We start from the raw sequence: 24,834 nt of genomic DNA on the forward strand, positions 1-24,834 counted from the left end.
GGCAGTATTCATAATATGATAGAATTCATCCTCCAGATTGAGAGGGAGAAAATAAATTCAGATGTATCAGTATTACAGTGGAGTAAAGAAAATTACAGAGGCATGAGAGAGAAGTTGGTCAAAGTTAGTTGGAAGGGACACTTGCAGGAATGATGATAAATAATGACAGAACACAACAGCTGGAGTTTCTGGGGGAAATTCAGAAAGTGCAGGATAGATACATCCCGAAGATGAAGTAGTATTGTCAAGGGAGGATGAGACAACTGTGACTGACAATGGAAGCCAAAGTCAGCATGAAAGCACAAGAGGGCATAAAATACAGCCAAAATTAGTGGGAAGTTAGAGGATTAGTGAAACTTGGCTACAGGAGGGGCAGGACTGGCAGCTTAATATTCCAGGGTTCCGATGTTTCAGATGTGATTGAGGCAGAGGAATGAAAGATAGGGGAGTAGCACTGCTTGTTAGGGAAAATATTACAGCAGTGCTCAGGCAGGACAGATTAGAGGGCTTGTGAACTGAGTCCTTATGGGTGGAGCTGAGAAACAGGAAAGGTATGGCCACATTAGTGGGATTGTATTACAGACCACCCAATAGTCAACGAGACTTGGAAGAGCAAATCTGCAGAGAGATAGCAGGCAACTGCAGGAAACATAAAGTTGTGGTGGTAGGGGATTTTAATTTTCCATATATTGATTGGGACTCCCATACTGTTAGGGGTCTAGATGGTTTAGAGTTTGTAAAATGTGCTCAGGAAAGTTTTCTAAATCAATATATAGAGGGACCAACTAGAGGGGATGCAATATTGGATCTCCTGTTAGGAAATCAGTTAGGACAAGTGACAGAAGACTGTGTAGGGGAGCACTTTGGTTCCAGTGATCATAACACCATTCGTTTCAATTTGATCATGGACAAGGATTGATCTGGTCCTAGGGTTGAGGTTCTGAACTGGAAGAAGGCCAAATTTGAAGAAATGAGAAAGGATCTAAAAAGCGTGGATTGGGACAGGTTGTCCTCTGGTAAAGATGTGATTGGTAGGTGGGAAGCCTTCAAAGGAGAAATTTTGAGAGTGTAGAGTTTGTATGTTCCTGTCAGGATTAAAGGCAAAGTGAATAGGAATAAGGAACCTTGGTTCTCAAGGGATATTGCTACTCTGTTAAAGAAGAAGAGGGAGTTGTATGAAATGTATAGGAAACAGGGAGTAAATCAGGTGCTTGAGGAGTATAAGAAGTGCAAGAAAATACTTAAGAAAGTAATCAGGAGGGCTAAAAGAAGACATGAGGTTGCCTTGGCAGTCAAAGTGAGGGATAATCCAAAGAGCTTTTACAGGTATATTAAGAGCAAAAGGATTGTAAGGGATAAAATTGGTCCTCTTGAAGATCAGAGTGGTCAGCTATGTGCGGAACCAAAGGAAATGGGGGAGATCTTAAATAGGTTTTTTGCATCTGTATTTACTAAGGAAACTGGCATGAAGTCTATGGAATTAAGGGAATCAAGTAGTGAGATCATGGAAACTGTACAGATTGAAAAGGAGGAGGTGCTTGCTGTCTTGAGGAAAATTAAAGTGGATAAATCCCCGGGACCTGACAGGGTGTTCCCTCGGACCTTAAAGGAGACTAGGGTTGAAATTGCGGGGGCCCTGGCAGAAGTATTTAAAATGTCGCTGTCTACGGGTGAGGTGCCGGAGGATTGGCTCATGTTGTTCCGTTGTTTAAAAAAGGATCGAAAAGTAATCCGGGAAATTATAGGCCAGTAAGTTTAACATCGGTAGTAGGTAAGTTATTGGAGGGAGTACTAAGAGACAGAATCTACAAACATTTGGATAGACAGGGACTTATTCGGGAGAGTCAACATGGCTTTGTGCGTGGTAGGTCATGTTTGACCAATCTATTGGAGTTTTTCGAGGAGGTTACCAGGAAAGTGGATGAAGGGAAGGCAGTGGATATTGTCTACATGGATTTCAGTAAGGCCTTTGACAAGGTCCAGCATGGGAGGTTAGTTAGGAAAATTCAGTCGCTAGGTATACATGGAGAGGTGGTAAATTGGATTAGACATTGGCTCAACAGAAGAAGCCAAAGAGTGGTAGTAGAGAATTGCTTCTCTGAGTGGAGGCCTGTGACTAGTGGTGTGCCACAGGGATCAGTGCTGGATCCATTATTATTTGTCCTCTATATCAATGATCTGGATGATAATGTGGTAAATTGGATCAGCAAATTTGCTGATGATACAAAGATTGGAGGTGTAGTAGACAGTGAGGAAGGTTTTCAGAGCCTGCAGAGGGACTTGGACCAGCTGGAAAAATGGGCTGAAAAATAGCAGATGGAGTTTAATACAGACAAGTGTGAGGTATTGCACGTTGGAAGGACAAACCAAGGTAGAACATACAGGGTTAATGGTAAGGCACTGAGGAGTGCAGTAGAACAGAGGGATCTGGGAATACAGATACAAAATTCCCTAAAAGTGGCGTCACAGGTAGATAGGGTCGTAAAGAGAGCTTTTGGTACATTGGCCTTTATTAACCAAAGTATTGAGTATAAGAGCTAGAATGTTATGATGAGGTTGTATAAGGCATTGGTGAGGCCCAATCTGGAGTATTGTGTTCAGTTTTGGTCACCAAATTACAGAAAGGATATAAATAAGGTTGAAAGAGTGCAGAGAAGGTTTACAAGGATGTTGCCGGGACTTGAGAAACTCAGTTACAGAGAAAGGTTGAATAGGTTAGGACTTTATTCCCTGGAGCGTAGAAGAATGAGGGGAGATTTGATAGAGGTATATAAAATTATGATGGGTATAGATAGAGTGAATGCAAGCAGGCTTTTTCCACTGAGGCAAGGGGAGAAAAAAACCAGAGGACATGGGTTAAGGGTGAAGGGGGAAAAGTTTAAAGGGAACATTAGGGGGGGCTTCTTCACACAGAGAGTGGTGGGAGTATGGAATGAGCTGCCAGATGAGGTGGTAAATGCAGGTTCTTTTTTCACATTTAAGAATAACTTGGACAGATACATGGATGGGAGGTGTATGGAGGGATATGGTCCGTGTGCAGGTCAGTGGGACTAGGCAGAAAATGGTTTGGCACAGCCAAGAAGGGCCAAAAGGCCTGTTTCTGTGCTGTAGTTTCTATGGTTCTGTGGTTCTATGATTGGGAAGCTTTTAAAAACCAACAGTAGGGAACTGGAACAAAAAGCATAAAGAGAAAAAAGTTGAAATACGAAGTTAATCTAGCCAATAATATCAAGAGGATACAAAAATATTTTTCAGATATACTGAGAGTTAAAGAAAAGCAAGAATGGATATTGGACTGGTGGAAAATGATGTTTGAGCAGTAGTAATGGGGCACAAAGAAATAGTGGACAAACTTAAGTATTTTGTGTCAGTTTTCATTGTGGAAAACACTAATGGTATGCCAGAAATTCAAGATTGTCAGGGGGCAGAAAGTAAGTGTATTCGCTATTACTAAGGAGAAGCTGCTTAGGAAGTTGAAAGGCCTGAAGGTAGATAAGTCACCTGGAGCAAATGACCACAACCCAAGGTTCTGAAAAAGGTAGTTGAAGGGATCCTGGAGGCATTAGTAATACTTTTTCAAGAATCACTAGATTCTGGAATTGTTCCGGAGAACTGGAAAATTGTAGATGTTATTCCATGCTTTAAGAAGGGTGGGAGGTGGAAGGAAGGAAATTATAGGCCAGTAGCTTAACTTCATTACTAAGGATGAGGTTTCAGGGTACTTGGGAAGTGCATGATTATGTGCCACATATGAGGCTGCTTAACAAAATAAGGGCCCATGGTATCATAGTTAAGATATTACATGAATAGAAGATTGGTTGACAGGCAGCAGGCAAAAAGAAACAGATTAAAGGGGACCTATTCTGATTGGCTGCTGGTGACTAGTGCTGTTCTGCAAGGGTCTGTATTGGAACCACACTTCTTTTCACATTATATGTCAATAACCTGGATAACAGAAGTAATAGCTTTGCGGTCAAGTTTGCAGACGATATGGAGATAGGTGGAGGGGCAGGTAGTGTTGAGGAAGCAAGGAGTCTGCAGAAGGATTTGAATAGATTGGCAGACCATAAGATATAGAAGTAGGCCATTCGGCCCATCGAGTCTGCTCCACCAATCATGGGCTGATCCACTTCATCCAGTCATCCCCACTCCCCCACCTTCTCCCTATACCCTTTGATGCCCTGGCTAATCAAGAACCTACACCCATGACTTGGCCTCCACAGCCACTTGTGGCAACAAACTCCATAGAATTACCACTCTCTGACTGGAGTAATTTCTCTGCATCTCTATTCTAAATGGACATCCATCCATCCTGAAGTCGTGCCTTCTTGTCATGGATTCCCTTCCCATGGGAAATAACTTTGCCATATCCAATCTGGTCAGGCCTTTTAACATTCAGAGTGTTTCTAGGAGATCCCCACTCATTCTCCTGAACATCAGGGAATACAGCCCAAGAGCTGCCAGACGTTCCTCATATGATAAACCTTTCATTCCTGGAATCATTCTCGTGAATCTTCGCTGAACTCTCTCCAATGTCAGTATATCCTTTCTAAAATAAGGAGCCCAAAACTGCACACAATACTCCAAGTGTGGGCTCACAAGTGCCTCATAGAGCCTCAGCATCACACCTCTGAATGGGCAAAGAAGTGCAGGGAGGTGTATGGTCATACACTTTGGAAGAAGGAATAAAGGCATAGAGTATTTTCTAAATGGGTAGAAAATTCAAAAATCAGAGGTGCAGAGGAACTTGGGTGTCCTGCAGGATTCCTTATGGGTTAACTTGCAGGTTGTGTAGGTGGTAAGAAAGACAAATGCAGTATTCAGTTCATGTGGACATAGAAGCAAAATTAGGCCATTTGGCCCATCAAGTCTGTTCTGCTATTCCATCATAGCTGACTTATCATGCCTCTCAATCCCATTCTCCTGCCTTCTAACCTTGACTGATCAAGAATCTATCAACCTCCACTTTAAATATACTCAGAGATTTGGCCTCCAGAGCTGTCTGTGGCAATTAATTCCACAGATTCACTACCATCTAACTAAAGAAATTCATCATCTTTGTTCTAAATGAATGCCCCTCTATTCTGAGGCTGTGTACTATGCTTCTATACTCACCCACTACAGGAAACATATTCTCCACATCCACTCTATCTAGGCCTTTCAATATTCGAGAGGAATCAATCAGATCCCCCCTTTGTTCTTCTAACTCCAGTGTGTACAGGCCCAGAGACATCAGATGCTTCTCATCTGTTAACTATTTCATCCCTGGAATCAAATATAAGAACAAGGATGTGATACTGTGGCTTCATAAGGCATTGGTCAGATCACACTTGAGTACTGTGAGGAGTTTTGGACCCGTTATCCAATAAAGATGTGCTGGCTTGGAGAAGAACCAGAAGAGGTTCACATGAATGATTCTGGAATGAAAGGGTTAACACACAAGGTCTGCTTGGCGGCTCTGGGCCTTTACTCACTGGGGTTTAGAAGAACGTGGAGGGTTGGGGGGGGGCGAGAGAGGAAATCTCACTGAAGCTTACTGAATATTGGAACGGCTAACCAGAGTGGATATGGGGAGGACAATTCCTATAGTGGGTGAGTCTAGAACCAGAGTGCACAGTCTCAGAATAGAACAGCGACTGAGAAGGAATATCTTCTCATGGCGGTGAATCTGTGGAATTCATTGCCACAGACAGCTGTGGAGGCTAAGTCACTCAGCATATTTAAAGTGGTGGTTTATAGGTTCTTGGTTAGTCAGGCTGTCAAAGGTTATGGGCAAAAGACAGGAGAATGGGGCTGAGAGGGATAATAAATCAGCCATGATGGAATGGCGGAGAAGACTCGATGAGCCAAATGGCCTAATTCTGCTTTTATGGTCTTAAGGAATACTTGGGTGGGCTTGCCTTTTGATGCGAGGCACTGGGTTCAAGAGTCAGGAAGCTATGGCTCAGTTTTATAAAACTCTGGTTATGTTGCATCTGGAGTATTGTATCCCATTCCTTAGAGAGCATGCAGAAGAAGTTTACAAGGATGTTACCTAGATTAGAAACCATGTGCTATAGAAGAAGTAGTATAAACTTGAGGTTGTTTTCTTCCGGAGCATGGAAGACCTATTAGAAGCTTGTAAAATTATAAGAGGCACAGATAGACTAGACAGCCAGTAACTTTCCCCTTCTCCCTGAGTTGAAATGTCCAATACTACAGGGCATGCATTTAGGGTGAGAGGGAGAAAGTTCAAGGGAGATTTAAGGGGTAAATATATTTTAATACACAGTATGGTGAGTGCCTGGAATGTGTTGTCACGGACAGTAGTGGAAGCAGGTATGATGGAGGTGCTTAACAGACTCTTACATAAGTACATGAATATGCAGAGAATGGAGAGATACTCATGCACCTCATAAAGGTAGAAGAGATTAGTTTAATTAGGCATTATTACCTTAATTGGGTTGGCAAAATGTCATGAACCAAAGAGACTATTATTGTGCTGTATTGTTCCATGTTCTAAATGAAAACATTTGTGTTAAATAGGAAACAACTTTTTGTCAAAAAATTGAATCTAACCATATGAGAGGGAGGAGAAGATGGTGGCACGACGCAGTGCACGTAGCCTCTCTGGTGAAATGATATCATATCTGTTAAATAGGGACCGTGCACAATTCTGATTTGATGGAGACAGCCGTGAGAGCACGGAGGAACATCTGGAGTAACTTCCGAAATGGCCGGTTCACTGCCGCTGCTACTGTGCAATTGAGAATCTCCGGAGGGAAGGCCCCAAAACCCTCAGCTTTGCCTGCTGCTGGTGACCGGGGCTGGGGTTGAAGCGTTCGGCAGAGATGGTGCTCGGTACTCGGTGTCGGAGGGCTGATCAGAGCTTGAAGTTTTCGGACGACTCAGAGTCAGACTGTGGTCGGGTATGGCAGGGAGAGTTTTCTTCCTTCTCTTGTCTGCGTGAGATGTGGGACTTTTGAGAGACTTTGAACGTTTTTACCGTGCTCACAGCCTCTTCATCAAATTATGGTATTGCTGGCACTGTTGTAACTATATGTTATAATTATGTGGTTTTTGTCAGTTTTTCAGTCTTGGTCTGTCCTGTGTTTCTGTGATATCACACCAGAGGAATATTGTATCATTTCTTAATGCATGCATTACTAAATGACAATAAAGGAGGACTGCGTGTCCTCATAACCTAATCTAATCTAATGACCGCTATCAGGAATTTAGCATTTTGTAAAAATACACTTTCATTCGGGTCTATAGTCTTTTGACTATATACATCAGTTTTTTACATAAACTTTTGAACAATGAGATGTTATGTCCTAATAAATATTAAAATTACAAAATGCATTTGGCCTTTAATGCAGGCAGAGTATTTTGAATAAGTGACCAGATTTGCAGAAAAACACAAAGCAGTTCCTATCTAAACCGAGACCAAATTATAACTACATATGTATTTTTGACATACCATTTTTGTGCGCTAAGAAAGTGAAAGGCATTAAGGCCTTGCAGTGTACTATGGAATGCATTAGTATTTCTTGGGATTGAGTGGAACATTGGATTAAGCCCTTAATTGCATGTATGCACCATGCTTGCAATAAATATGAATTTCTTTATAATGGATCAGCGAGAAATACAATTAAATTCAGTAATTATCATAAATCACTGGCTGCAGAAAGCAAAACTATAGACAGATAGGTATAACATTCAGAACCCACATTCCTGAAACTGAAGTTGGCAAAATATGATGATAATTTGGTTCTTATATGGTCACTTAAATGTTGATTTATTCAATGCTTCAAGTAGAAAATAAAATTACTGTAATTCTCTGCAAACTAACATTTAAGTGAGAGTAAGACAATCATTAGTTTATCATTTTTACTTACTGATTGCATTGATAAAATCATTAAAAAGATGATATGTGAAGAGTGGCTCTGGAAGTTCTCTGAAAAACATCTTGAGAGCCCCAGTGATTACATTAATATCCTCCCACTTATTATCCTTCAAGTCCAGCTTTTCATCTGTAAAAAAGTTAATAGTTATTAAGACAAGAAAAATCAGTATTCATTATGCTTTGTATTTTAAATCTTTTATGGAGAGTTTTGTAATTCACAAAAATAAAATCGATCTTTATATCTAAGGCCCAGGTTAAAGTTCACAGTTGTGTAGTCTATAATCCCAAACGTATGTAGAACATCACCACCTCCTTACTACCCCTGTATGCTTTGTAATCCAATGGTATGAACCCACCTCCCCTCTCCTGGTTTTCCCTAACACCTGCCAGCTTGTACTGCTTCCTCTCCCCCAACTTTCTTATTCTGGTTTCTGTCCCCTTACTTTCCAGTCCTGATGATGGGTCTCAACCCAACGCGTCAACAGTTTATTCCCCCTCCCTAGATGCAGCCTGACTTGCTGAGTTCCTTCAGCATTTTGTGTGCATTGCTCCCATTTGTGTCTCCTTACCTCAACTCACCACCTCCCCTTCCTGTTCCCCAACCATCTCCTCTCCTTCCTGATTCCATTCACCTACCACCCATATGCTTCCCACACTGAATCCTCTCCCTCATTTGCCCTTCACCTCTCCCCTAATACTCCAAACAATTACCCATCTTGGATATCAGATCCTAGCACTTAAGAGTGCTTGTGTCCCTGCTCATCACCCTTCAACCTATGTCCTCACTTTCACTCTCCCAGACATCCCACTCTGCAAAAACTCATTTCAGGGAGGTAGCACCATCAATTTTCAGGAGACTCCCAGAACTTCCGGGAGAGGTGGGATGTCTACAATAGAGTAGCTCCTGAGCAGCTAGCCAGCTAGTTTAAGTAACGTTAGCTATGCTAATGAACGAATGACACCTGTTAAACTCACCTCAACATGTCTTTTACAGTCTTAACCTACCATGGGCAATAGAAAAGTCACTGTTGCAAACAGTGCAGCGAGCATCACTATCATTATTTTTGACCCCTATTAGGCAGGGGAACACTTTAGTGTAGTCTGGGGTGACGTACGTTTTATATTTTCTTTTTTTGGAACACTCTGCCACTCTGACTTTTTTTGGAACTCTCTCACTCTTGCTCTTTCGCTCGTGGTCGCTCTCTCTCGTGCTTGCTTCCTCTCTCTCTCTCATAGCCACTCTTACTCGAGCTCGCTCTCGCGCTTGCTTTCTCGCTCTTGCTCTCTCACGCTTATTTTCTCGCTCTCTCACGCTCTCTCTCGCCCTTGCTTTCTTGCTCTTGCTCTCTCGCGCGCTCTCTCAAAAAAAATTGATTTCCGTGATATTGTATATAATTTGCAGGCATCAGGGAGCCACTATTAATATGCAGGAGACTCCCGGAACTTCCGGGAGAGGTGGGATGTCTGCTCTCCCTTTCTTTCATCTGCCATTTCTTTTCCTTTCCACTTATGGGCTTCTGTCTCCTAACTCCATCTATCTCCCAATTCCATCTATTTCCCTCCCCCACCTGGCTCCATCTTCTCAGTCTACTTATTACCTACTTGGCCTTTTCTCGTTGGAACGACGGGGGATGAAAGGTGACCTGATCGGGGTGTATAAGATGATGAGAGGCATTGATCGTGTGGATAGTCAGAGGCTTTTTCCCAGGGCTGAAATGGCTAACACGAGAGGGCACGGTTTTCAGGTACTTAGAAGTAGCTACAGAAGAGATGTCAGGGGGTAAGTTTTTTTATGCAGAGAGTGGTGAATGTGTGGAATGGGCTGCCGGTGACGGTGGTGGAGGCGGATACAATCGGGTCTTTTAAGAGACTCTTGGATAGGTACATGGAGCTTAGAAGAAATAGAGGGCTATGGGTAACCCTAGGTAATTTCTAAAGTAAGTACATGTTCAGCACAGCATTGTGGGCCAAAAGGCCTGTGCTGTCTAGGTTTTCTATGTTCTTACTGCCGCCCATCTCATACCTACTCCTCTCTTAATACTGTAACACTGGCTGCCTTCCTTCTCCACTCTCAGTCTTGATGCAGGGTCTCGACCTGAACCATCATTAATTCCTTTCCTTCCACAGATGCAACTCCATCATCTAAGTTGCTCCTGCAGTTATTGATTTCTGCTCTGAAGTTCTCTCTTTAGTAAGAAGGATGGCGAGATACTACCATAAACAGAAAATTGGCTGACTGGCAGGAGGCAAAGAATGGGAATAAATGTGGCCTTTTCTGGTTGGCTGCCAGTGTCCAGTGGTATTCCGCAGGGACTGGTGTTAGGGCGACTTCTTTTCACATTATATATCAATGATGTGGATGATGGAATTGATGGCTTTGTGCCCATGTTTGCGGATGTTACAAAGATACCATACAGGTAATTAAAAGATTAAAGTCTGTCACGAGCCTTGTGGCCCATCAGGCTGGTGCTTATGCCGGTTTCCGTGGCGTGAAGCAACTGAGAGTACAAGACTCCCCCACACCCTCCCCCGAATAGGAGGCCAGTCTATCGCGAGGTTAACCCCCAGCATTTTTGTCAGTACCCATTCTCAGCTGGGTAGACTGAAGCTTTGTGTGGTTAAGTGCCTTGCTCAAGGACACACACGCTGCCTCGGCCGAGGCTCGAACCCACGACCTTCAGATTGCTAGTCCAACGCCCTAACCACTTGGCCACGTGCCACTATACAGGTAATGGCCATCTTAAAAAATAGAAAATCTCAACCATCACCCTGGAACTTTTTAGGTTTACAATTAAGGTATCAGTGACATTTAAACATTTGGAGTTTGGGCTTAACCAAATTTTTAAAAATCAAGTTCTTCTCCAAATTATAAACAAGGACTTTATAAATAAAGAAAAAGACTTACCATGGTTGACAGCAAATCGCAGTTTTTGTATCACAGCCAGGTTGCCACTTACTCTATACAGACCATCAATATTCAAGCCTGATGGCATGAGATGAATCAACATAAGAATAAGCAGGAATACAAGCTCAGAGACTGAATTACAAGAATATAAAAACTCAGAAATTTGAAAATTGATATTTTGCAAGTGTGATTAGTCCATATTTAAGATGAAATTAAAGAAAATGTAACTGTCTGAAATTATATGCCAATTTGCATAATTCTAGATACATTAAAAATATTCCACCAACATTGTTAAGAGTTTGTGTGAGATACTTTAAAGAAAACAATTAGAATGCCATACCTTCTTTTTCCACGTGATCAATACACAGCATCACAAATTTAGGTATGGTTGTGCCTTCTCTCTGACAAAGACTGTTTAAATTGCATCCAAACACTTGATCTATACATGAAGAAATGTTATAGGTAATCCAATTTCACATAATGACCATGATTTTGTGTAAAAAAAAACAGTGAATCTAACAACTTTCATTCACTGAGGATGCAAATGATATTCATTTATATCAGCCTAAAAACTCCAGCAAAAAGATATTTAAATATTTCATACTTAAGTTTAATTTAAACAACAGGCTTTAAGGAAACTTCCATTATCGATTAAGCATATACCAAAATGCCTGGATACTATATAACATTCTCAGCATAAAATAATGTAACAATTTTATTATAATATTTCAAAAATAAGAACAAGCTACATTTTCAAGTTGCATAAATTCAGTTTATCAATGGTTTAGTAAGAACCAGCAAGGCACCCAAGAGCTACAACTCAGACTGATCAAAATTAGATACATCACCCAAGAGCTACAACTTAGACTGATCAAAATTAAATACATTTACTGCAGCATGCATTTCATCCTCTTCTCTTCAAAAATTATATGAATAATGAAATAATGGTTTGGCATTCTTGTCTTTTAGAAATTAGTGTTTGAAAAGTTCCACAAGTTCAGCAAATTTGTGCAGGAAACCAAAACTCACTGACTTGGTTGTTCTGCTGGCTCAGCTGAACTCCCACGTTTTTTCATAAGGAGCGAGAAGAAAACTAGACACTTGTATATGACATGAACAGTTCTGATAAAGACCTATTAAGAGAAATACGCTATCTCCTTGGCTGTAAGTAGTGTCAGGCCACTTGAGTCCTTCATAGGAAAAATGGAGGAGAAATCCACTGACTGAATTACTTACTAAAATCAAAAAGTCTACAGCAATTTGTCAAATGCTTATATCAAAAATAGCAAAGTGTCCCTTGTAATTTGAGACGAAATATTGCAAAGATTTGATTTACTTTTCTTACCTTTAATATAGCCTTTATCTCTCACTGCCTGAAGTGTTGGCCTTCGTGTAAGAAACTTTTTCAATTTTGTTTTGGTCTTTTTTTGGTCTGCATTATCTATATTGCTAGAGGATTTCATTGCTGGAACAACAAGAAAGGATAAACTACAAAAAAGTCAGACATTGATGCACAATTTTGGAGCTTCTTTGTAAGGAAGTGATTATATTTTTTTTAATATTAAGAATTAAGATGGTGACTATCTGCATATTGATTCAAAGGACCCTTCCAATAAAATAGCCTCCAGAGGTATTTCAATTCTGTCAGCAAATAAGCCAAATTAACACTTTTACTGTGGCTTTTAATGAACAAGCATAACCAGGTTTTACAATCCATCCATTGTGGGTGGTTCTGCAATAAGGCTTTTGTCATATTTGGTACTAATTTACACACGTTTATGTAATTTTTAGTGTTTAGCATCAACTGATCAGAGTATTTAAACAGATTCATTGTGAAGAGTAACTGTTGTTTTCTTGATTTTTTTCCCCCCAAATAACTTCATACATACTCCTCAGGTACATGGTAAGCATCTGGAGGTACTAGCAAAAACTTTGATGACAAGCATCTTGCACTTCAATAATTCAGGCAACCAACCATGTGCATACTCTTCCATGTACACAACACTTTAAAAAGATGTGGCAGAGCTACTGACAATTTACTGGCTAAATAATTAAAGGGAGGGTTAAGGTGGAGAATCAAACAGATTCTACAAATTCAGGATGTCAAGTAAAAAGGCAGCAACCTTAATATTTTAAAGGTATTCACAAAACATTTGCAATAGGAGTAAAAACATCTTTTTCTCCTTGGGTGCAGGAAATGCTTCATACATTTATTGACAAGATATCATAGAGAACAGCAATATCAAATGTATTATTCTAAGAATAATTATCTATTTTTCTGCATGATTCAATCAAAGTAGATTGAATGATTTGCTCACATACAATCAGAACAATGTTGCACCAATTAGATAATTAGAACCCTCTTATACATCCAGTATATATACTTGTGCCACTGTACCGCACTTCACCAATTTCCTCAGCTTTTATAAACTCACTACTACTTTTGTTTCTCCATGACTCCCATTTACATATCGGATATTCTGTCATGACTGAAAAATCTCAAAATTACTCAGGACATTCACTAAAAAAAAAAGCATTCTTTCTGGCAGAAAAAATGTCTGCACCCAAAAGAAAACAATCAATCACCACTGGAAATCAATGTGCCAGTCTCTCCACTTCTTAACTATGACAGGCAAAATACTACACCATAGAAACAGGTCTTTAGTCTAGCCTGTGCTGAACTGATATCCTGCCTAGTCCCATTGACCCGCAACTTGGACCACAGCCCTCTATATTCCTCCCATTCATATACTTACCCAAATTTCTCTTAAACATTGGAATCAAACTTTTATGTACTACTTCTGCTGGCAAAGCTTTCCACTCCCTGATTGAAGTTCATTTCCCCCTCCTGTTCCTCTTAAACATTTCACCCTTCACCCTTAACCCATGTCCTCCAGCTCGCAGTCTCACCCAACCTCAGTGGAAAAAAGCCTGCTTGTATTTACCCAATCTATATCCCTCAATTTGTATGCTTCTATCAAATTTCCTCTCATTCTTCTATGTTCCAAAGAATAAAGTCCTAAGCTATCAACTTCTGCCTATAACTTAAATCCTTGCCCAGGCAACATCCCTATAAATTTTCTCCATACTCTTTCAATGTTATTAATATATTTTCTGTATGTAGGTGACCCAAAGTGCAAATAATACTCCAAATTACACTACGCTAATGTCCTAGACAACTTCAACATCCTGTACCCAATTTATAAAGCCAATCTGGCAAAAACCCTCTTTATGGCCCCATCTACCTGTGACGCCACTTTTGAGGAATTATTCTCAGATCCCTCTTCTATTGCACTTCACTGTGTAAGTCCTACCCTGGCTTGTCCTCCCAAACACCTCATACTTGTCTGCATCAAATTTCATCTGCCGTTTTTCAGCCCATTTTTCCAAATGGTTCAGATCCTACTCCAAGCTTTGATAGTCTCCCTTGCTGCCCGCTATGCCCCCCAAAGGTGCTAATCCAGTACACACATGCTATTATCCAGATTGCTGATATAAATAACAAACAACAACAGATCCGGCAAACCACTAGTCACAGGCTTCCAGTCAGAGAGGCAACCAACTATTACCACTTCCTGGCTTCTCCAGTGAAGCCAATATTGAATCCAATTTACTACCTCATCCTGAATGAAGTGATTGGTTTATTCATTTATTTAGAGACACAGCATGGAATAGGTCCTTCTGGCCTTTCAAGCCATGCCACCCAGTAACCTTCTGATTTAACCCTAGCCTAATCACGGAACAATTTATAATGACCAATTAACTTACTAACTGGTACAACTTTGGACAGTGAGAGAAAACCTGAGCACCTGGAGGAAACACACACACACACACACGGGAAAGAAGGTACAAACTTGCTTACAGAGGACGTGGAACTAAACTCTGGCGCTCTGAGCTCTAATAGTGTTGCACTAACCACTACGCTACAATGGATGAAGGATAGGATGTGAATCACTGAAGATTTCTTTGCACTATTTTCTTTTTCTCTTTTGTCATTTCATTCATCACAAGCAATCTACATAACTGTAGATGCCACAAACACTTTTTTTTTTCAGTTCTTCACCATATCACAAGCTAATGAAGAAACAGCCATTGCCAGCTAGATTTCAAACTCAACTAGTCATATTTTGCTTTTAATACTTTTATTTCTCAAATTTGCTTCTTGATCTGGCTCAGACGGCTGTATATCTTTTTTGTGAAATGAGGGTAAGCTAATAAATATGACAAGCAACAGGTTGCAGAAGTGGAACTACAGTTGAATGAAAGATTCAGTTGCAAATCACTTCCATAAACTTTTTGCCGACAGCTTGAGTAGCAACTAGACAACGGGGTGACCCGTTGGGGCATCCTTTGGGAGAAGGGTAGTGCAGTCTGTTGTGACCAGGATACTACTGGTATCGCTTTGCTTTGGAAACTGAAGTAGAAAACCTCAGTTTATTAAAGAAGAACGATGCGTAGCAAAGCAAATATAGCTGCTCCTCATTTAACGAAGGACACTTTTGATGGCATCATTTCTGGTTTATCTGCCACCCTTGTGCCTCTCGTTGTCATTCTGGAGATGTGCAGCCCTTTCATCCCCCGTCTCTTCATCTCTTCTGCTGTTGGTTGTTTGTCTTTGATGCTGGAGACGTGCATGCCTCTCCTCCTCTTGTCTCTTCTTCTCTCATCTTTTTTTGTCTTGACTCTTGGATCCTGGAATTGTGCGGCCCTGGCCTCATCCGATTCTTGTTCTCTCCCTCTCCTTGCCACCCCCCAACGACGTTTGGCGTCATCTCTTGACCATAACGTCCCCCTTCCCTTTCCACGCGGCATAATTAGGCTGACCATTTTTTTTTTACCCTAATGCTGGATAGAAGATACGAAGCACTAACACCAAAGGATGCTTATTATTCTTGATGATGTGGTTGGCGCTGTCCTAAATGGACGTGATATAGTCACCGCTGTCCTTTGACTGCAGCAAAGCATTTTATGGGTGTCTCGCAAGACGATCCAGGTCCTCCCTAACTAGAAACCTTAGATGAATTATGAGGTCCAGTCCCTTTTGAAGGCTAGAGCTGCGGCTTTTAGGTCCAGGGATACCAGTCGCTACACAGAATCCAGGGGCGAACTCTGGAAAGCCATTAAGGGCGCCAAGAGGCAATATCAAGACATGTTGAAAGCCCAGGCTAACCAGAGGGATGCCAGTAGACTATGGCAGGGTCTAAATGAGATCACTGGGCGCAAAGAAAAGGCTGGGAATATCAATAACTGTAGTGCTTCTCTTCCTGATGAACTTAATGTATTCTACGCAAGATTCGAACAGAAGAGGAGCGTCCCACTCCCTCCGGATGAACCGGACCTGGTGGCATCGAGATTCATCGTTACCAAAGAGGACGTTAGAAGGGTCTTCCTGAAGATAAATTCAAGGAAGGCAACGGGCCCAGATGGCATCCAGGGACAGGTTCTCCGGGCCTGTGCAAGCGGGCTAGCTGGAGTGTTTGCTAACATCTTCAACTGCCCCCTGCTTCAGTGTAAGATCCCCTTGTGTTTTAAGAAGGCAACGACAATCCCGGTGCCAAAGAACAGCAAGATACGACACTAATGGTTCCTTTTTTTTTTATGTTACATAACAGCCCATGTCTTTTTTTTTTAACTTTAGTTGATTAACACTGTTTAGGTTAGTTTTTTTTGGGGGGGGGTATATTTTTTTTTCCTTTTTCATGATTTTTTAAAGATTTTTTTTGCTTTGTATATCATGTCTGTATCCTATATGATTGGGAGATTTAACACTCATGTGTCAACTGGGCTTATATTTAACTATGTTAATTATAACAATGTATTCCCAATAACTTTGTATCAATATTATGGTATGTTTATTATTATGAAACTAATAAAAAGATTGAAAAAGAAAAAGAAAAAGAAACAAGGAAGAGCAAGGTGGCATGCCTGAATGACTATCGACCTGTGGCTCTGACATCAATTGCTATGAAGTACTTCGAGAGATTGGTTACGGCACTCATCAACCACAGCTTACCGATAGTCATTCTCTGGCCCTACATTCCTCGTTAGAAAACCTGGAGAATAAAGACGCATATGTAAGGCTCCTTTTCATTGACTACAGCTCTGCCTTTAATACCATCATTCCAAATAAACTGATTCCTAAGCTCCAGAACCTGGGCCTTAGCACTCAGATCTGCAGCTGGATCTTCAACTTCCTCACAGACAGGACCCAGGCTGTAAAAATAGGGGACAAGTTCTCCTCTACAATCACTCTGAGCACCGGTGCCCCACAAGGCTGTTCACTCAGCCCCCTGCTGTACTCCCTGTACACCCATGATTGTGTAGCCAAGTTTCCATCGAACTCAATATATAAGTTTGCTGATAACACCACTATTGTAGGCCGTATCTCGGGTAATGATGAGTTTGAGTACAGAGAGGAAATTAAGAACCTGGTGGCATGGTGCGAAGACAAAAACCTATCCCTCGATGTCAGCAAGATGAAGGAATTGGTTGTTGACTTCAGGAGCACCGCACGACCCCATCTACATTGGTGGTGCTCAGGTGGAACAGGTCAAAAGCTTTAAGTTCCTCCGGGTCAATATCACAAATGACCTGACTTGGTCCAACCAAGCAGCACTGCCAAGAAGGCCCACCAGCGCCTTTAGTTCCTGAGAAATTTGGTCTGTCCCCTAAAATCCTCACTAATTTTTATAGATGCACTGTAGAACGCATTCTTCTAGGGTGCATTACAACCTGGTATGGAAGTTGTCCTGTCCAAGACCGGAAGAAGCTGCAGAAGATCGTGAACACAGCCCAGCACATCACACAAACCAATCTTCCATCCTTGGATTCACTTTACACCGCACACTGTCAGAGCAGTGCTGCCAGGATAATCAAGGACACGACCCACCCAGCCAACACACTTTTTGGCCCTCTTCCCTCCGGGAGAAGGCTCAGGAGCTTGAAGACTCGTACAGCCAGATTTGGGAACAGCTTCTTTCCAATTGTGGTAACACTGCTGAACAGATCCTGACCCAGATCTGGGCCGTACCTTCCAAATAACTGGACCTGCCTCTCAGTTTTTTTGCACTATATGTTTTCCATTTTCTATTTATGATTTATAATTTAAATTTTTATTATATTTACTATTGTTTTGTACTCCAGGGAGCACGAAGCACAGAATCAAATATCGCTGTGATGATTGTACACTCTAGTATCAATTGTTTGGCGACAATAAAATAAAGAAAAGAAGTACGTCATTACAATAAGATTTAATTATCTCTTATTGATTGCTGGCAGTTAGATCTGTCCCAATCCTGCACATGCTGATGGTGATTAGCAGAATGTGACCCCTCGAAATAGAGCTGCCCTGCCCTTTTGCTCCAGAAGGTATCGCTGCTGAGGCTAGCTGTGCGCATGCGTTGGGCTGTGGTGTCCCGATTTCCATGATAGCCGATTGGGTCTCCAGTGAAAGTCAGCCTGTTGATTTTTGGCGAATGAGCAATTTTATATGAATATATAACCCTGAACTTTACCTGCATTCTTTAAGTTAGCACATTTTAATTCGATTTAGACACAAAAGCGCCGCTGTAATGCACCATTTGCGCTAATTGGAGGTCACAAAAAGACAAGTAGACAGAGCATGAAAATTTTAGTAGTGTATAGATGACTTGAAATCAGACAAAGATTTCAATGGGAACCATTAAAAAAAGACTAAGTTTTAAAGTCCCATGTGTCGCTCTTCCATCTTCCACCGACCAAGAGTCTGAAAATTCAAGTCCCACTCCAAAGATCTGAGCATAGAACTTTAAACCGACACTCAATTGCTGTGTAACTCTCGCTTCGGCCAGCAGCTTAATATAGGGCCGATAGTCCCCCATCCCGCCCCCAGCCCGACCAAGCTTAAGAAATCTCATTTGGGTGGATGCTGCGTGATGTGTCCCCTGTTGCAAATCAGTACCACGAAATAACAAACAGTACACAATATGCGATTAAGCTTTATAATTCTTAAGTTGACTATAGGCTTAGTAAAGAAAACAAAAAAAGAAAAAGGGCCCATTCATGTAAAACAGTCAAAGGCGCAACATTGGACCTCACTGATAAGGCCGTTCATCCACTATCGACCTCCTCCAATCGTCGCTGACCTTCGGACCCTCGCTCCAAGTCCATTCCGTCTGAGGTCTACTCACTCTCTCCATTCGTGTATTCTCTCCTCATCTCTCCCCGGCCAAAGACCATGAATTCCCGAATCCAAGATGCACAAGAAAGAACAACATCCCGCTCACTGACTAGCATGCCCAGTTATCTCTAGTCATAACCCACACATTGCTGCTACAGAGAAACCATTACCTCAGCAATGGAACATTACGGAGAAGCCATTACATTAGCAGTGAAACCTTACCGCATGTTACATTCTCCCCTCACCAAATTTAGTCCTGTCCTCATGACATTGAGATAATTCGTCACCCCTTCCTGCAAAACACAAAGTCCAATCACACTGCGGGAGAAGGGCCAGGAGTCTCTTCCTCAATCAATGGGGAGTTAGCAAAAGGCAGCATATACCACACATACAGGTACTCATCCTCTGAATCAGTATCCCTCTCAGGGGTGGGGGCCGGCCTAACCTCGCCTGCTGTGGGCCTTGCAGTCGCCCTGTGTTTCCGCAGAGTCCTCTTACTAGGTGTAGGCTCCAACCTTTTGTCCCAGGTGCAGCAGGTGGTTCCAATGGAGAATCTTAACAGGCCCATTCCCATCCTTTGGTTTCACCAGGAAAACTGGTAGGTTTGGCACTTGACCCTCCACCATATAGGGTGTAGCCTCCCAGCGCTCAGCCAACTTATGCTTTGCAGATAGCCCCAAATTCCTTACGAAGACTCGGTCTCCCGGCAGGAGTTAGGAGAACCTCATCTTCTGATCGTACCTCCTCTTATTTCCTTGATTCTGCTTGTCAACCACGCCCCCAGCTAATTCATAAGCCCTTTTCAGCTCTCTTCTCATATCAGACACATACTTCAGATAAGTCTTTGGGGGTAAGTCACCCTCGGCAGTCCCAAAACAAAGGTCAATGGGCAACCTCGCCTCGCACCCAAACATCAAATAATGAAGTGAGTATCCAGTAGCTTCATTTTGTGTACAGTTGTAACTGTGAACCAGATGTCCAACATCTTGACTCCACTCGCTCTTCTTGCTGATCTCCAGGGTCCTGATTAAACCTCTCTGGCTGGGAATCACCCTGCGGGAGATAGGGCGTGGTCCTTGACTTCTTGACTCCAAGCATGCCCAGTAACTCATGGATGAGTCTGCTCTCGAAATCCCATTCCTGATCACTATCTATCTGTCTGGGAAGGCCAAAATAGATGAAATACTTCTCCCATAACATTTTTGCCACTATAGACACCCTCTGCTCCTTGGTAGGAAAAGCCTGAGCATATCTGGTGTAGTGGTCCGTGTTGACTAAGACATTCGCCGTGTTGCTGGCATCGGGTTCTATTGACAGGTAATCCATACACACTAGGTCCAGAGGCCCGGTGCTCTGCAAGTAAGACAAGGGAGCTGCCCGCGTAGGCAGTGTCTTCCGCTGTATGCATCGAATGCATGGCTTTCAGTATTCTTCGACCTCCGATTTCATCCGGGACCAGTAAAGCCGGTCTCTGAGCAATCCATAAGTCTTTTCCACCTCCAAATGTCCAGAATCATCAATCCTCTGATACTTCTCCAGCAGAACCAGCTGGCAACGCCGGTCTGAGGGTGACATGACCTGATATAAGATCTGGTTCTTCAACTCCAACTGAGGCCATTCTCGCAGTAATGGAGGCATCGACGCATGTTTCGTCTTCTCCGCCTGAGCCATGTCTCCCTTTTCAACAGCTGACCAAATAGTACCAATGCCCGGATCATCTCGCTGAGCAGCTGCCACCTCTAAGGAACTCAATTCCGGCAGCTAATTGTCTTCAGATCAGTCAGGTTACAGTAAACTTGGGTAATGGCGTCATCAGAAGCTCCCAATTGATCCACTGCTCGATCCTGCCCCTCCTTTCCCTCTGCCTTCACGGTGATGGCAAACTGACACATGGCCTTCCCCAGGGCAGGAACACTCTCCCACTCCTCGTCCCTGACCAGTCCCTCATGTCCCGTTGGGACAAAGCATCAGCATCAACATTCCTGCTTCCCGGCCGGTACTTCAGGCTGAAATCATAAGCAGACAACACCACCAACCACCAATGGCCTGTGGCATCCAGTTTTGCCAAGATCAGGGTATAAGTTAGGGGATTGTTGTCCGTCCTCACCTCAAACTTAGCCCCGTAGAAATAGCTACTCAGCTTATCCACCACCACCTATTTCAACGCCAGAAATTCCAACGTGCATGGGATAGCTTTTCTTGGAGGGCGACAGACTCTGGCTGACAAACACAACGGGCCTCAACCCAGTGGACTGATCCTGATACAGGACACCCACTAACCCTCACGGCTGGCATCCGTGTGCAGTACATACGGCAATCAGGGGTCCACAAAAGCCAGCACCGGTGCCTGGGTCAGCAGCTCCTTCAGCAACTGAAAGGCCTCTTCACATTTTGCATCCCACCTCGGTCCAAAGGGCTCCGATGGGCTAAGATACTCTCCACTTTCCTGTCCTTTTCTCCCCAACCCATTCTTCCCCAAGGGAGGGTAACCGCACAGAAGCTGATTCAATGGAGAGCCTTTCACAAACCTCTGATAGTAACCACAGAACCTGAGGAAAGAGCACAGAGCGCTCACAGTCTGGGGTCTTGGCCAAGTGGTGACTGCCTCTATCTTAGCTGGATCTCTAGCTACTCCAGCCCATGAGACTATGTGCCCAACATAGCTAACAGACGATTGGCAGAACTGGCACTTGTCCAGGGAAAGTTTTAATCCTTCAGCTTTCAGGTGGCCCAGTACCTTCAGCAGCCTCACTTCACGTTCTTCCAAGGTGGATCCAAATACTATGAGCTCATCCAGATATACCAATACCTCAAGCAAGTTCATATCCCCCACCGTCTTCTCCATGACCCGCTGGAAGGTTGCAGAGGCTCCCGAGATGCCCTGGGGCATCCTTTTGAACTGGAAAAATCCCAGGGACATATAAATGCTGTTTTCTCTTTGTCGACCTCACTCATGGGGATCTGGTAATATCCACTCCTCAAGTCCAGCACAATGAACCACTTTGCACCACTCAGGCAGGCAAGCACGTCTTCAGTCCTCGGGACAGTATACTGGTCGAGGATTTCAGAATCCTATTGTCTACACGCATCCGTACCTTCCCATTCTCCTTTCGGGCCACTGCTATTGGGGACGCATAGGGGCTTCATGACTTGGTGATGATCTCAGCTTCCTTCAACTTACATAAATGCTGCCAAACGTTCTCCACCTCTGCAGGGGCCAGTCTCCATGACCGCTCTCTAACGGAGTGAACTCTGTCACCCAGATAGGGTGACGAGTGCTCTTGGAACAACCCATATCAAACTCGTCATTGGAAAACACCTTCCAACTTCAACGTCTACTCTACCAACCTCCTCTTCCAACATGCAGGAACCAGGGAGTCCCCAAAGTTGAATGACTCAGTGGTCAACTTCCCCCTTTTTCCAATAGTTTTTCTCCAGCTGGTCTCACAGGGACACAAGACATTACCGTCACCAGGAACAAATGTGCCGGGGCATCCCCCGCTTGAAGATGACCTCCCTCTTCATAGTGTTCCTGACAATCACTGCCACTCTGCTTGCCTCACCAGATCCCCAGCAGGAAATCTCGACTCACCCTCGTGGTCTTCCGGAGCATCCACTAAGAGGGCCTTGCCCTCAGGCACTCCAGAAAATATAAGTGTCCCCAACACTCTCACTACTTCCCCGGGCTGTACTACCATTGGCTTCAACTGGGTGAACCACACAGTCCCTCGTCTAAATCCGGTATCCAGCCTAATGCAGCCACACACTTCCTCAAAAGTAGCTCAAAACAGCGGGTGCACGGACAATGTTCCCAGAAAACTCTCGCCAGCCTTCTTCCTGCAGGCCCCCATGAGTCTCCTCACAAGAGGGGTGTTGGCCCCCACCAGAAATGAAAAGCCGTCTTCCTTAACAGGGTCTGGACAAACCAGCACCAATCTATCAAGGACTGCAAGACACCCCCACATCGGCCTCTGAGAGCTCCAACTTCACTGACAAATAACTGTCATACAGATAATCATTAGCACTAAGCCCCCAGATCTCCAGTGCCCTGAATGGGGTCGAGGGTAAATGCTTCAGATACTGGTTGTAAAATGAACGGTACAACAACGTGACCTGCGACTCAGCGTCGAGTACAGCTTTAGCATAAATGCCCTCTATCCACACTGGAGCATAGTCCCACTAAGCTTTCAGGAATTGGGCCTTTCGCTTTTGGGGGTTCCTTGGTATATTGCTGAGAATGCGTTCCCCCAGAGACACCAGGCCGTTCCCACACTGGGTCTCCTCTAAGTTTTCCCAACAACTCTCTCTGTTTAGGTATCCAGGGGCTCACTCTCCTTCTGGTGTGACACCTGCTGCCAGCAGCCCTCTGCATTGTTCATCCCCTTGGGAGATTCGCACTCTCCCCCTCCCCCCACCCAATCAGCTCCATCATATGGGGAGGGGGGGGGGTCCACACCCACTGATAACAGCAGAATTATCTCTGTTCTCAACTCTGCCACAATCTCCTCTACCGCTCCCCGGGGCAGGCTATCCGTGGTCACTTCACCGCAGGGGACCACCACTGAGGACTATACCCTGCTGACGGAGGCCTCCTGCACTTCCAACACATTCTCCTCTTCCCGTACCTCTCTGATCAACTCAACAAAAGATGGGCGGTGGGGGGGGGGCATTTCTTACAAGACTGTCGGAGACTCCAAGCAATCAGGTCATGGGACTGGGCGCCCCTGGTTATCTGGTCCATTCTTAACTGATCCACCTCAGCCACCTGAATGACCCCTCTGCACTGCACACGATTTAGCTGCCCATCTAGCCGAAAAATAAAAGCAGAAAGCTTCTCCCCCTTCTTCTGATGCATGTTCTGAAACCTCACCATAAGCTTCGTTGGGCTTCCTGTCGGGCCAAAAGCATTGTCCAGTACTTGCATGTAACTGACAGTTGTCACTACGTGATACTTTAACCTGATGGCTCTCACAATGTCAGTGGCCCGCCCACGCAAACTCTCAACCAATCTGTCGCTTTACATCAGAGCACTGCCACTCATCTAACAACTGAGAGGTCTGCTCCGCCGAAGTCGCATACTCCTCCTCCTCTTTAGGGGTGGGTGTAATTCCAGAGAATAGGCAAAGCCTACCATAGCTGGGACTTTTAACTTGATTTTTCCATTTATTCGCCAGAGAGGTAAGGGCAGATACTAACTCAGAATTTTCACTCTTCACTGGAGGACATGGACTAATTAGACATTCTAAATCTCACCACTCCTTCCCCTCACGTCTCAGAAACGATAGAACCGTCTTTGAAATCTCCACCCCAGCTACCGCTATATCAGCACTGATCTGCATTAAAACAAGAGCTGCCCCTGCCATTTCATTAAACCTCCGCCCACAATCGCAACTTTACAGTACTTAACAGGCAAATTAACAATTCATCCGGAGTACGAATAACTACCCCACTGGTTCAATGCTCAGAGTAATCACACAGCATCCAACGGAATCAATCCCGAACACATCCCCCACAATTGTAACTCTTGCTTCAGCTAGCGGCTTAATATAGGAGATTATAGCCCCCTGGCCTGACCAAACTTAAGAAATCTTGTTTCGGTAGATGCTGTGCGATGTGCCCCGTTACGAATCAGTACCACAAAATAACAAATAGTACACAATATGCAATTAAGCGATTGAGCCTTATAATTCTTAACTTGACTATATGGTTAGTAAAGAAAACAAAGAAAGAAAAAGGGCCCATTCTCAAGAAACAGTCTAAGGCGCAATGCTGGAGCTCCTGATAAGGTCGTTCGTCCACCATCGACCTCCTCTGATCATCGCTGACCTTTGGATCCTCGCTCCGTCCACTCCATCCGAGGTCCACCAACTCTCTCCATTCGCTTCT

The 24,834-nt window shown here is 43.5% G+C and overlaps 1 protein-coding gene across 5 annotated transcripts in view; it reads right to left on the minus strand.

Moving 5' to 3' along the window:
• Positions 1–24,834, minus strand: part of arhgap12b (Rho GTPase activating protein 12b) — a 210,241-nt gene that overhangs the window by 10,737 nt on the left and 174,670 nt on the right. For all 5 annotated transcript variants that reach the window (XM_072253968.1, XM_072253969.1, XM_072253967.1 and 2 more), the window contains 4 exons: positions 12,136–12,255; positions 11,131–11,229; positions 10,791–10,868; positions 7,878–8,012 (listed from right to left, as the gene is read on the minus strand). In XM_072253968.1, coding sequence (XP_072110069.1) covers positions 7,878–8,012; positions 10,791–10,868; positions 11,131–11,229; positions 12,136–12,255 — 432 coding nt within the window. The remainder of the gene's footprint in view (positions 1–7,877; positions 8,013–10,790; positions 10,869–11,130; positions 11,230–12,135; positions 12,256–24,834) is intronic.

This window comes from Mobula birostris, chromosome 3 (genome assembly GCF_030028105.1).
Source record: "Mobula birostris isolate sMobBir1 chromosome 3, sMobBir1.hap1, whole genome shotgun sequence".
Taxonomy (NCBI): Eukaryota; Metazoa; Chordata; class Chondrichthyes; order Myliobatiformes; family Myliobatidae; genus Mobula; species Mobula birostris.